At 35.9% G+C, this 13,812-nt stretch overlaps 1 protein-coding gene across 2 annotated transcripts in view; it reads right to left on the bottom strand.

Moving 5' to 3' along the window:
• The window catches only part of Psma3 (proteasome 20S subunit alpha 3), a 21,540-nt gene extending 7,728 nt beyond the window's left edge, over window positions 1-13,812 (bottom strand). Inside the window, exons 1-5 of one of the 2 annotated variants that reach the window (XM_005322743.5) lie at window positions 13,654-13,812; window positions 10,785-10,867; window positions 5,572-5,695; window positions 2,961-3,062; window positions 2,809-2,882 (exon numbers count right to left, since the gene is read on the bottom strand). In XM_005322743.5, coding sequence (XP_005322800.1) covers window positions 2,809-2,882; window positions 2,961-3,062; window positions 5,572-5,695; window positions 10,785-10,867; window positions 13,654-13,674 — 404 coding nt within the window. In that variant the 5' untranslated portion in view covers window positions 13,675-13,812. The remainder of the gene's footprint in view (window positions 1-2,808; window positions 2,883-2,960; window positions 3,063-5,571; window positions 5,696-10,784; window positions 10,868-13,653) is intronic. The other variant, XM_021724757.3, reaches the window with a different exon arrangement.

Raw genomic sequence — 13,812 nt, 5'->3', positions numbered from 1 at the left:
GGCTGTTTTATATGCTCAACAAACTGAAATTAGGCTATTAAATGATCATATGAATTACTGATTTCTGACATTGTGATGTATTTTCTTTAGAGGTTACTAATCTCATCTTACCTCTTACATTACATGCAGTTAATCTTTAACAGCAAACTATCCATTTCTCACCCTTTCCATCATTTCCTTCCATCCTCTACACTACTATGACTTATCTTTCAGAATATATATCCAATTGTCATTATTTTAAAACCCATCAACATTTCCTTCATTAGAACTCCTTGCCATGGAGCACAACTTCTGTAGGACTGGCCCTTCCAGCACCTGCTGTATCATCTCTAAAACCTTCTCTTAATCTGAAATGACCATGTAGTTTTACACTTTCATACAAATTCTTTTTCATCAAATACTCTTCTCCTATTCCCCCTATTTCTCATACCCCTTTCTTTGCCACCTCTCCAGAAAAAGGCATTTGTTTCCCCACTACACCTAATACATATTTAAGGCCACTTTACCTGTAAGGTGTTTCATCTATGTCCCTACTTCCTTGACTGACTCCTAGCACCCTCCCCCCACCAAAAAGAAAGAAGTGTTTCTAATTCAGCTATTGTTCTGAAAAGAAAAGGAAGAAGAGAGAATACATATTCTTACTCCCTTAAAAACCTCAGAAAAGGCTGGGCACAATGGTGCACGCCTGTAATCCCAGCGGCTCGGGATGCTGAGGCAAGAAAATTTTGAGTTCAAAACCAGCCTCAGCAAGAACAAGGCACTAAGCAACTCAGTGAGACCCTGTCTCTAAATAAAATACAAAACAGGGATGGGGCTGGGGCTCAGTGGTCTAGTGTCCCGGAGTTCAATCCCCAGTACTCACCTACCACCCCCAAAAAACATAGAAAAGTAACTGATGAACTAAGAGCTCAGTTGAAAGATTAAAAATGAAAAGTATTTTATACAAAGTATTTCAGAGTAATCAAGAGAGAATTAACCAGTGTTAACAAGTTACCCACCATGTCTAACCTATTGCCAGTGGAACAAAAGTCTCCAATTTGTCTTCCTAAGTAATTTAAACATGGATGCTTATGAACAACTCAATGGTAGGATTATAACTAAGCACTAAGATCTCAATGTTTTATTTTGATCAAGCATGACTTTTAACAAAAATGTTATTAACTAACAGTGTTCTTTCATTTCAGGAAAATGTAGTTTACTAGATGACAACCATATCTGAATATTTACACATATTCCAGATCTTGGCAATAGAATCCCCACTTTGCTCAAAAGTAAACATACTAGCACTTTATCTTAACAGAAATAGACACTGTGCCTAATAAAAATTATAAAACAAAACTTGTATGGATTCATTACAGACTGTAAACTCCATTTAAAAGCATTTTATCTAAGTGTTTAAAGTATATCTGATAGTCATTAATGAGAAAACCAAAGTATAATTAGCTATCTAATGTCAATGTGGAATATATTTAAAATCACTATACAATTTCTGAGAACATAAAAGCCTCAGCACCCGAGCATTTATTAATCAGTTATGAGTTTATTATTATGACCTCAAATCTCCTGATCCCTTTCATTATTCAAATAGTTTTTATGTATACTTTTAATATCAGCCCTAATACTTCTTGGTAACAATTTATAATCTGAAATGTATAAAAGGCCAACCTGCAGAAAATTGATATCTTAGTACAGATCTAACTTTTTTTAAAATTATTATTGGTTGTTCAAAACACTACAAAGCTCTTGATATATCATATTTCATACATTTGATTCAAGTGGGTTATGAACTCCAATTTTTACCCCGTATACAGATTGCAGAATCACATCGGTTACACATCCAAGTTTTTACATAGTGCCATACTAGTGACAATTGTATTCTGCTGCCTTTCCTATCCTCTACTATCCCCCCTCCCCTCCCCTCCCCTCCCTACCATCTTCTCTCTCTACCCCATCTACTGTAATTCATTTCTCTCCCTTGTTTTTTTTTTCCCCTTTCCCCTCACTTCCTCTTATATGTAATTTTGTTTAACAATGAGGGTCTCCTTCCATTTTTCCATGCAATTTCCCTTCTCTCTCCCTTTCCCTCCCACCTCTCATCCCTGTTTAATGTTAATCTTTTCTCATGCTCTTCCTCTCTGCTCTGTTCTTAGTTGCTCTCCTTATATCAAAGAAGACATTTGGCAGTTGTTTTTTAGGAATTGGCTAGCTTCACTTAGCATAATCTGCTCTAATGCCATCCATTTCCCTGCAAATGCCATGATTTTGTCAATTTTTAGTGCTGAGTAATACTCCATTGTGTATAAATGCCACATTTTTTTTTTTATCCATTCATCTATTGAAGGGCATCTAGGTTGGTTCCACAGTCTAGCTATTGTGAATTGTGCTACTATGAACATCGATGTAGCAGTATCCCTATAGTATGCTCTTTTAAGGTCTTCAAGGAATAGTCCAAGAAGGGGCAAGTTTTTTCTCAGCAATAGAAACAATAAGAGAGGTAAACAGGGAGCCTACATCCTGGGAACAATTTTTTACTCTTCACACTTCAGATAGAGCCCTAATATCCAGAGTATACAAAGAACTCAAAAAATTACACAACAAGAAAACAAATAACCCACCCAATCAACAAATGGGCCAAAGACCTGAACAGACACTTCTCAGAGAAGGACATACACTCAATCAACAAGTACATGAAAAAATGCTCACCATCTCTAGCAGTCAGAGAAATGCAAATCAAAACCACCCTAAGATACCATCTCACTTCAGTAAGATTGGCAGATCTGACTTTTGATAATCTCACAAATTTCATACCTGCAGCCAAAAGGTCTAACAGCACTGTAGAGTGTGTAAGCATGTACATACATAGCCACTCTGTCTGCAAGATGCTGAGGAGGAAAAAAGAAAACCTTATTAATACATTTCTTTTACTATTCAAAAGGTTCCTCAATATGTTACCAACTTACTTTTAGTGGAATGTTGTAGCCAAAATTAGATCTAAAGTTGGAAGCCTCTTCTCTTGCTATGTCTGCTAAAGAACGAGCATCTGCCAACAAACCTGCTACAGCCTGAGGGGAAACAAAGTACCAATTTAATAAACACATTCCTATCACAAATCAAAAAGTACAGTTATTTATAGGTTTACATAATAGTGCTTTAACAAGCATCATTTGAAATACGTTTGGGCTTTAGATCTTTATGGGGCACTTTGATGCTTGGAATTACATTTGGAATTTTTTTTTTTTAAAGAGAGAATTTTTAATATTTATTTTTTTAGTTTTCGGCGGACACAACATTTTTGTTTGTATGTGGTGCTGAGGATTGAACCCAGGCCGTACGCATGCCAGGTGAGCACGCTACCGCTTGAGCCACATCCCGAGCCCTACATTTGGAAATTTACTAAGTATAACTTCAAGTTGCTGTGAAAAAAGTACTATGAAAAATCAATAAGGACCATGAAATGAGGGTGATAGCATCCAATGATTCCAAACTATATACAGTTGTTTAGTTTTAGTTATTTATTTGGTATTGCAGAATGAACCCAGTGGTGCTTTAAGACTGAATTAGCCTTTTTCTTTTTTTTTTTTTTTTTTTTTTAGTTGTAGAGGGACACACAATATCTTTGTTTATTAATTTATTTTTTATATGGTGCTGAGGATAGAACCAATGCCCCACACATGCTAGGCAAGCACTCTGCCACTAAGCTTTGGTCCCAGCCCCTGAATTAGTGTTTTTTATTTTTGAGACAGGATCTTACTAAGTTACTTAAGGCCTCCCTAAATTGCTGAGGCTGGTCTTAAACATGCAGTCTTCTCCTCTGGCCTGCCCAGTCACTGGGATTACATGCATTTGCCACCATACACAGTGAAATGTATTTTTTTTAAATAAAATAAAAATCATATTTTCTTAAAAATATCTTCTTTGCATTTTTCCCCCTTAACAACTACTATGTTTTTAGGACATATACTAAGTTGTTTGGACTTAAATATTACTTTTTAGCTAGTGAAGCCATGGAAAACAAATCACTGAGACATTTAAAGTGCCATCAACCAACAAAGTTTGGAAACTACTAGCTTAGATTCACAGAATTGAAAAGTGACATCAGGATCTTTAACATCCTTTTGTTTTACTGCAACCTAATAAATTGGTAAATTCCTAACATATTGAGCACTTATTACAAAACAGTAGTACTTTGCAGAGGAGGAAATAAGTATTTAGAATAACTTCTCCAAGGTTATCACATTTTATTATAGTTCAATCAGTTATTTCAAAAATTTTATCATTTAAAAAATCTTCTGTTGCTTTGAAGAAAACTTTCTATGAAGTCTAATACTCTCAAATTACTTTGAAGAAGACCTCTTTTGTCTAACCTCCTTCACGGTCCAAATTTTTGCCAATATCCTTTTATAAAAAATGCTGTTAGCTTCCTAGCTTCACCTAACAAATGGGACAAATTTAAAATTTTTTTCTATCACCAAAGTTTCCCCAAAAAAATATACTTGAACTTTTTCTACTAAATAAAAGAATACATAATGCACACCCTACCAGCTAAGGTATAATCTGACAAATTTTATCAGAACACTTCAGTTTCACTGACAATAATAAATCTGTTCAGAAGAGAAACAGCATTCAGAAAAAAATCATCTTTGAAGAAGAAAAAAAAATTAGCCTTATGTTTGCTGGTTTTATTTTGCCAAACCTTTTGTGTGTGTGCACACTCAACACTACATCTCAATTCAGGAATACCAAAGTTATCAGCAAAAGAAATGAGTTTTATAATGTGTCACTGCAGAATAGGCTCTGGAGTAATAGACCCAAATTTGAATCGCAATTTTTCTCCACAAGCAGCATATCTGTTTTCTCATCTGTATACCTTAGCTAGATTGTTGAGACTGAGATAATTTATGTATCTAGCACACATGTATTCTCTCTTCTTCCTTTTCTTTTCAGAACAGTAGCTAAATTAGAAACACTTCTTTCTTTTTGTTGGGGGGAGGGTGATAGTTCTTACTGGAAAAAATCTGACATGTAACTAGGATGACATCAATACATACTGATAGTATATTTATGGCTTGGCTTGAACTTGTGCACTGCAGTACTTCAGAAGGCTTAGATACCAGCTGTAGGTAGTAACTTACAGTGATGCCCATGAAGCCATTAAAAAGGATGTGTTCACTTGTCTTTTTTTAAACATCTTTTCCTAGTACTCCACCTTCCTATTTTCTCTGACACCAACTTTATTGTGACAGTGATTTCCATAAGGGGATACAAAAAAACTAAACACTCTTTGCCTCTCAGCATGTACCATCTCTACTGGTGTTCAGGGCTGCCAAGATTTATTTCTATACTCGCCCCATTTTCTCCTCCTTAAGACAACTTGGTTTTTCACGTTTGTTACTAAGGTTATGAGAATTTACCTCTTAGACAGTAAAAGGTAACTCAATGATTATTTTTGTGGCTACTCACTGATCTACTTCTGACTTAATGTTCCTAAAATCACATTTTATTATAGTTCAATCAGTTATTTCAAAAGAAATTGGACAGAACAAAGAAGAACAGTTTAAAAGGTGACCTTACCATTCCAACATGCCGATCAACATTAAAAAGTCGTTTATTGGAACCTTCTTCATAAAGTTTAGACAGCACTAATTTTTCTACTCCAAAGACAACACCATCTTTACATCTGATCCCAATAGCTGTACTGAAACAAAAAGAAAGTCAATTTTTTAAAACTAAAAACAGAATAAACAATAATTTTTTAAGAAATCACAAAACTAGGTAAAACATTTAAAAACTAGCAAGGGAAAGCAACCTAGACTATGAAAAATTAAATTTATATTAATGAATATCATGTGAAGCCCCCCAAAATCTAAAATATCAGTTGACAAAAATATTTTAAAAGTGCTAACAATACATATAATATGGCACAGTGTATGTATAACATGATAGACATGTTATAAATTACTTTTCTATGAATAGTATATGTGGAAAGTGAATAATCTGGGTGGAAGGATTACGGGTTTTGGGTTTTGTTTTTTCAGTGCAAGGGATCAAACCAAGGATCTAGCATATGCTATCCAAATGCTCTACCACTGAGCTATATCCCCTGTTCATGATTTATTTTTCTTCTTCCTTTGGCTCATCTATTTATTCCAATTTTTCTGCAATCAACATGTACTAGAACTAGTAAGTATTAAAAAAAATAAAACTTACATGCTACAATGTTTAAGATAAAAAGATCTTAACTTCAAGTAAAAGATGGAGAAATCATGATGCTGTTGGAAAATTAAAATGTTAATTATTTTATTTATTTTTTTTGGTACCAGGGGTTGAAATCAGAGGCACTCAATCACTGGGCCACATCCCCAATCTATTTTTGTATTTTATTTGGAGACAGGATCTCATTAAGTTGCTTAGTGCCTCGCACTTGCTAAGGATGGATTTGAACTCATGATCCTCCTGTCTCAGCCTCACGAGCTGCTGGGATTACAGGTGTGCCCCACTTGCCCAGCTAAAATGTTAATTATTTTTATCCTTTTTAATAAAGGTAATTCTGATCAGGAAACTTAATTGGACAAATTAAAAACACTTGATTTTATAGTTTTTCTGTAAAATTATCTCAATTCCTCTATTTCCGATAATTGCATCACCAAGTTTTAATCCTTATGTTTTCATTTTTTATCCTTTATTCCCATATTGAGCTATTATTGATTTTTTTTCCTTCAAAATTTCTCACATGTCCACTCCTTTCTTACTAGCACTAGAATCCTTATAATTTCAGGCCTAGATTACAACATCTTTTCCACTTCTTTTTATGTTACATTCATTTTACGTAACATGAGCAGCCTAATATCTAGTCCTATTTTATTGTCATTATCATAATCTTCAAAAGTGGCCCATAACCTAAAAAGTGAGGAAACCTGTCAGTTACAGGTCTCTCAAAATCTGATCAAATTTCCAGGCATGGTGGTACATGCCTGTGATCCCAGCAACTTGGGAAACTGAGGCAGGTGGATCACTCGGTTCCAGGCCAGCCTCAGCAATTTAATCTCCAATAAAACACACATACACACACACACACACACACACACACACACACACACACACACACACACACCATGATAAAATTATCTAAGAATTCAGCTCTTCCCCCTGCCCCTCAACATTTTTAGATGCCTTCAATGCCCCTATCAAGTTGAAAGTCCTTTCCAAGCTTCCTAGGTAAAAATCCAGAGAATCTAGCAAAGTCAACTGGGCTTAATTTTCTGTTAAGAATCTCATTAACCTCACTGCCATGCCTCCAACACTGTCATGCCTCCAACACCTATACTGAAATTAACCTCACCATCATCCCTCATATTCACTTCTGCCTCAATCAAGTTATTCTGGGAGCTAGGGTGCACTTCTTCTTAAATAACTGCATATTTAAATAAATTTCCACAGACATATGCAATATACTTGAACTTAAGCCAATTCTTTTTTCCTCACTGTTGAGAATCTAAAGCAATTTTTATTCTAAATCAAAAGTTCTCGACATGTAGTTTGGAAACTTTCTGAGAATCTCTGAGAAACTTTTAGAGATAATATCCATGAAGCCAAAGACCTCATTTATACCTATCCACTGTGTGGGCATTTGCACTGATAATACAGAGCAGTGGTGGGTAAGGCTGCTGGCATTTTAACATGAATCAATGCAGTGACCACAAACAATAAGTGTAAAGTACTTAGAAATGTATCCTCTGTTCTGCTATCACATATTTAAAAAGTTGCTTTTAGTAAAGAATGTCCTTAATGAAGGAACACTTAATTTAATCTGAACCCTTGAGTTCATTACCATCACCACCACCCCACCAGCAAAAACCACTGAGCTACAGATCTTTTTTGTTTTTTATTTTGAGACAACCCCAGTTCCTCCTGCCTCAGCCTCCCAAGTAGCTGAGATTACAGGTATGAGCCACCCAGCAAGTATCTGTCTTTTTAATATTCTACTAATGAAACTGGAGGCAAAGTGCTGTTAAAGACAAAAATATGGGCACCTCAAGACAAAAAGCACTAGTACATGGGTTGGTTTGGTTTTGTTCTTTTGAGTTGTGAATTTTCTTATAGGATTAAATGTCTGACCCAGAGCTATTCACACAGAAGGTGATGTACCCAGGGGTTATTCATTTTACAGAACTAATGACAGATAAACTATGGTTATTTACATTTAGTTATATGGCAGACAGTTTCCCTAAAATATATAACATGAAACTGTTACTTCAAGGGAAACTGACAGAATTTCTTGTCAATGATAAAAATTGAATTTTCAAGCAAAAACTGAAATTTTAGAAAACTTATATTCACCATTATAAAAATTCTTGTCTGCTTCCCAATATTTACAAACTTTCAAGTTGACACTGGTGGTGGTGATATTAACAAATGTGATGTTTTGATAGTTTGTATAATTTGGGACATCTGTTGTAACTCTATGAACTGTATTTTCCAAATGACCAAGCCAGGATGGTACAAAGTCATGCATGACAGTCCACTGCATTTTAGTGTAACAAAGTAGGAGTTTATTGTTTCTAGACTTCATCATTACCATCAGTTCTGGTGTAGTATTAAAGAATTAGGTCCATAATTATCTGAGAAGTCTATTATACTCCCCATTTTCCCAATCTGGGTGAAGCCTGATTTGCTTCACGTACTTCAATAAGACATAATAGGTAGAACAAAGATATGAAACCTGTAGAATAATGCCTTTTTTCTCACTGATTTTTGTATTTTGAAACAAGTTATTTTTTCATTTATTGTTATTATTCTTAATATGCAATTGTGCACTTAAAAATGTAGCACTCAAAAATTTTCCAACTGTGTTACATATATTTGGTTGTTATGGGAAGGTTATGTAAACTAGGTAGACATCTTAAATCCCAATTTTACAGAGAAAAAAGGCAACATTCAGGGTCTAGGGATGTGGCTCAATGTACTGTAGTATGCAGAGAATGCCTGAGGCCCTGGGTTTGATCCTCAGCACAAAAAAAATATTAGAAAGTTACATTCATAGAACCAACAGAGAAACCCCATATTCAAGAAAAAGAAAAAGGAAACAAAATGTCATGCCTTTTTAGGTTTCAGTTCCTAAAAATATTTTTATTTACTTAATATATTTATTTACTCCTGTTTTCTTAAATGTAACTGTTATAAATATTTAGAGGTATTTTACAGAAAACGAATTCCTAAGATATACAATTCCTCACAGCTAAGCCTCAATTTTCAGGGCTATATAGATGGTTTCAAGATATATCCCTAATTTTTCTCGTAGTCAAGACTTAACTTTGTTTTCACACCAGTGAAAATGCAAGAATACAGGGCTGGGGTTGTGGCTCAGTGGTAGAGTGCTTGCCTCACGTGTGTGAGGCACTGGGTTCGACTTTCAGCACCACATATAAATAAATGAATAAAATAAAGGTCCATCAACAACTGAAAAAAATACTAAAAAAAAAAAAAAAAAAGAAGAAAACACAAGAAAACAAAGGAGGATGTTTTTCTGTAACTTGGCTAAGTCTCTCCAGCTCCTTGTTCCAAGAACCCAAATTCCTTTGTCAGCCAGAAGAAAATGTCTTTTTTTTTTTTGGGGGGGACACAGAATCTCACTATATTGCCCAGGTTAGCTTCAAACCCCAGAGCTCAATTGATTCTCCTGCCTCACCTTTTGACGTACCTGGGAATACAGATACATGCCACCATATCCATCAACTTTTTCTTAATATCTGAATTCTAGACAGGTACAATGGCACATGCCTATAATCCCAGCGTCTTGGAAGGTTGAGGCAGGAGGATCACTAGTTCAAAGCTAGCCTCAGAAACTCAGAAAACCTGCCTCAGAAAACAAAAAGGGCTGGGAATATTGCTTCCTGGTAAAGCATCAATGGGTTTAATCTTCAGTGCCAAAAAAAGTTTGAATTCTATCAGGTTTTGTAAAGAATGACAAACATACTTCAGTCTAAAATTCTTAGGTGTTTTTTTTTATTATACTACCAGATACCAATAGCTTGTAGTACCGATAATATCTCTAATAATACATTTAAACACAAAATTCAGCACATTTATTACAAATACCAGGAGTTAAGATTTAATTTTTGCTCAAAATTTTAAAAATATTTCATAAACCTTTTGAAATTCATGTTCCTTCATTCTACCACTCAAAAGATGGCACATAAAATGAACATTTGCTCATTAAGTACTAAGGGTTTCCCATGTGTCAACACATGCAAAAACAAGTAACTACTCAAAACAATAAAAGACATAATAAAGTAACAGTACCCAACAGGAAAAGATCTTCGCAAATCCCCACCTTTTGGAGAGAGGCAGTAGAAATGGAAATTGGTGGGGGGTGGGGGTGAGGGAGTCTGCTGAGACAAATGTGAATAACTGCATATAGGACTTTAAAACACAAAATGCATGAGAAATTTAAAAAATAGGACAACAGATAAGAAACCTAATGGTCAAGAAAAACAATGGTATCAATCAAGAATTTCAAAAAGGAAAATGGGCTGGAAAAGATGATAATAAATGTAGATTTATACACTATATTTGAGACACGGATATCTAAGGAGAATCAACTGGAAGTATAGAGTCGGTGCTCATGGAAAAGATCTGGACAAGAAACTGTAAATGTATAATAAATTATTTTATGGAATATACTTTTATGTGCCACAGTACATAACAGCCTAATTACAAAACATTAAAAATTAAAATATTTACACCTGGTTAAAACACATTTACTTCGAGTGAAACAAGTTTCTTACCTACTATTTTCTACAGCCTTCATAGCATATTCAACTTGAAAAACTCTTCCATCAGGAGAGAACGTAGAAGCTGACAGGTCATACTAGGGGAAAAAGCAACAACAAGCTTATAATGATTTACCTTTAACAGTAACAACCATACAACTTTTTGTTTTTCTAAACATTAAACTGCTTAACGAGCAGAACTCTGTTACATCCCATCAGAAACTCTGCTTTGATGAAGGGGAAGCCTGTCAAAACAGCAATAGTGGCTAATTTACACAACTTAAATTTCTACTACTGGAAAGTAAAGGATGCAAGTCCTTAGAAGAGGTCAGAACTTCTTTCACAGAAAACTAATTTTTGAAAAACTTAACACTGGGCTGGAGTTGTGGCTCAGTGTCAGAGCACTTGCCTGGCACATATGAGCATATGAGGCACTGGTTCGATCCTCAGCACCACATTAAAAAAAAAAAAAAAAGAAAGAAAAACTTAATACTGTGTTATGGTGAAGTCGTGTGTGTGTGTGTGTGTGTGTGTGTGTGTGTATGTGTATGTATTTTTTTAAAAGATGCTAAGGATAGAGCCCAGCAAGAACTCTATCACTCAGCTACATACACAATCCAGTCAGAGCATTTAAATTCATAGCTGTACCACTAAACTGAAGAATCAGGTAGCATTCATGAAATATTTAATAAGTATCAATTACATGTGAGTCATTACATGCAAATACAAAGATTATCTCTCATTCATAAAATCCTTATCTTTAGAATTGAACTAGACACAAACAATTAAGATGAAGAAAAAACAGTGAAGTGATAGAAGAAACTATAGAGACTACTTCATCAGGGAAGGCCTTGCTGGGGCAGTTATACTTGAGTCAAATCTCAAAGACAAGGAAGTAGCCACTTATGATATGGAGAAAACACAAAGAAACCTAGCCTAGCCAAGAAAAAGAAATACAGTTACTGCATCTTGATCACCACTAGCAGTGAAGAAATGAAAACACTATGCCAGTGAAGGAGAGATAAGCCAAACAATAATGGGTCTTCCAAGCTGGAGTATATAGTTTATCCTTTATTATAAATGTAATGAGAAGTTCAAATAGGAAGGCAACATGATTTAGTGTTTAAAATGTCACTCTGACTTCATGTGGAAAATGAACTGTACAGACAAGAAGACTGAATGAAAAGACCAAGTATTCCAAAGATGATGACAGTGGCTTTGACAAGAGAATAGAGGCAAGGGAATACGTTTTTAGAGTTAAAACAAAAACACTTTGCTAATGGACTGGCTCTGGGCTGAAAAAATAAAATAAAATAAAAATGAATCACACATTTCTTTTTCACTTGGATCATTCACTAAGGTAAGAATACAAGAGATGAAAAACGGCAAGATGAGAAAATTTAGACTCTACTTTGGATAGGTAGTATGAAAATGACTATTAAACATCAACAAGACAGAAGTAGCAAAAAAGACAAATATTAGTATCTGGTGTTCTTCAGAAAAGTGAAGACAGGAAACAAACCTTCAATATTGATACTTTCTGAGTCTCAGAGATCATTAACTCTGCCACTGTCAATACTAAAATATATCAAATGATTATATTACCAATTATTTCTAAAAGATTTGCAGAATGAAACATTGTTAACTGAAGGTCATATTAATGAGGTTGCAAAACTGATTTTCTACAAGATGCATTACTAAGCATTAACTTATCCAAAAAAGTATGACATAACTGCAACATTCCTAACTCAATTGTTTAAAAAGTTTCAAACATAAACACCTGTTGTCAAACTTGGAATACCAGTATTTGGGCTAAATGCTAAGTATCAAAATCTTGTAAGCAGGAATAGATGCACTGATGAACCCATTATTCATTGTGTCTAATGCAAATAGCCAAGATAATTCTTATTTTTTAAAACAACACCTTTCTATATGGATAAGTATGAAAGTAGCAAGTAAAGGACCGCACATACACATTTAAAAAGTGAAACAGGAAGCTGAACAAATCCAGCTCCAAAATCTTCAAATTATTAAAAGTTAGAAGCAGGTGGCGCACGCCAGCTACTCTGGAGGCTAGGGCAGGAAGATCACAAGATCAAGACCAGACTGGGCAGTTTACTGAGACCCTTTAAAAATTTAAAAATTTTTACAGGGTGAGGGTGGCAGAGTGCTTGTCTACCATGCGCGAGGCCCTGGGTTCAATCCCGAGTACCACAAAAATAAAGGCAAAAGCAGTTAAGCCGATAACCACTGAAATGTTTACAGTACTAATGCCTATAAGGTGCTACTAAATAATCTGTACATGAAAGGCTGCGTCAAAGGAAAAACTGATTCATCAGACCCTTTTTCTTAGTAGTTCCGTCCCAAAAGGGTTTCCATGGACTCATACACTGAGTGTACTTGAACGGAAGACATAGAAGGCCTATGAGTCAGCAGCAGCCTAACAATTGCAAGGCGGTCCATAGACAGCATAAGTCTCAAACCATAGAATCCCAAGATGCAGTGTCTCGGCGGTTCTCCAAGGCGAATTGTTGCCTAAACCCTTCATACACTATTTCGGGGCCCACGAGTTTCCACTTTCGGTTTCCCAAGCGGCTTAAGAAAGTGACTCAGCAATCCAAGGCCATTCCAAATCTTACTGCTGCTTGGCCAAGCTCGCTACAACTAGGCTGATGGCTTTTCTAAGAGTCACCGACACCTGAGAAGCGGGCCTAGAACACAGCGATAAAAGACCGTCGGCCTCCAGGCGGCCACAAGCGGCCCACCCTACCCAAGGCAGTCCCAGCGCACCCCGGGTCTGAGACGCCTCCCACGCAGTGTGGCCGAGTTCCCTTCAACGCCGATGCTTAGACTGCAATAACCCACTGAGGGATAACAAACTCACCCCGGTGCCGATGGAGCTCATCGTGCTAAAACCACCGGGATGTGTAGAGGTTCCAGGCCCAAAGCACTTTCCCTACAAGCTCCGCACCGCGCAGACTAGTAACAAGCCCTCCCATTGGCTGCAATTTCAACCAATAGCCTTTTTCTCTGCCGCTGGTTC

Source organism: Ictidomys tridecemlineatus, chromosome 5, assembly GCF_052094955.1.
Source record: "Ictidomys tridecemlineatus isolate mIctTri1 chromosome 5, mIctTri1.hap1, whole genome shotgun sequence".
Lineage (NCBI taxonomy): Eukaryota > Metazoa > Chordata > Mammalia > Rodentia > Sciuridae > Ictidomys > Ictidomys tridecemlineatus.
The sequence above is the reverse complement of the archived record's forward strand: the minus strand, read 5'-3'. Positions and strand labels throughout refer to the sequence as shown.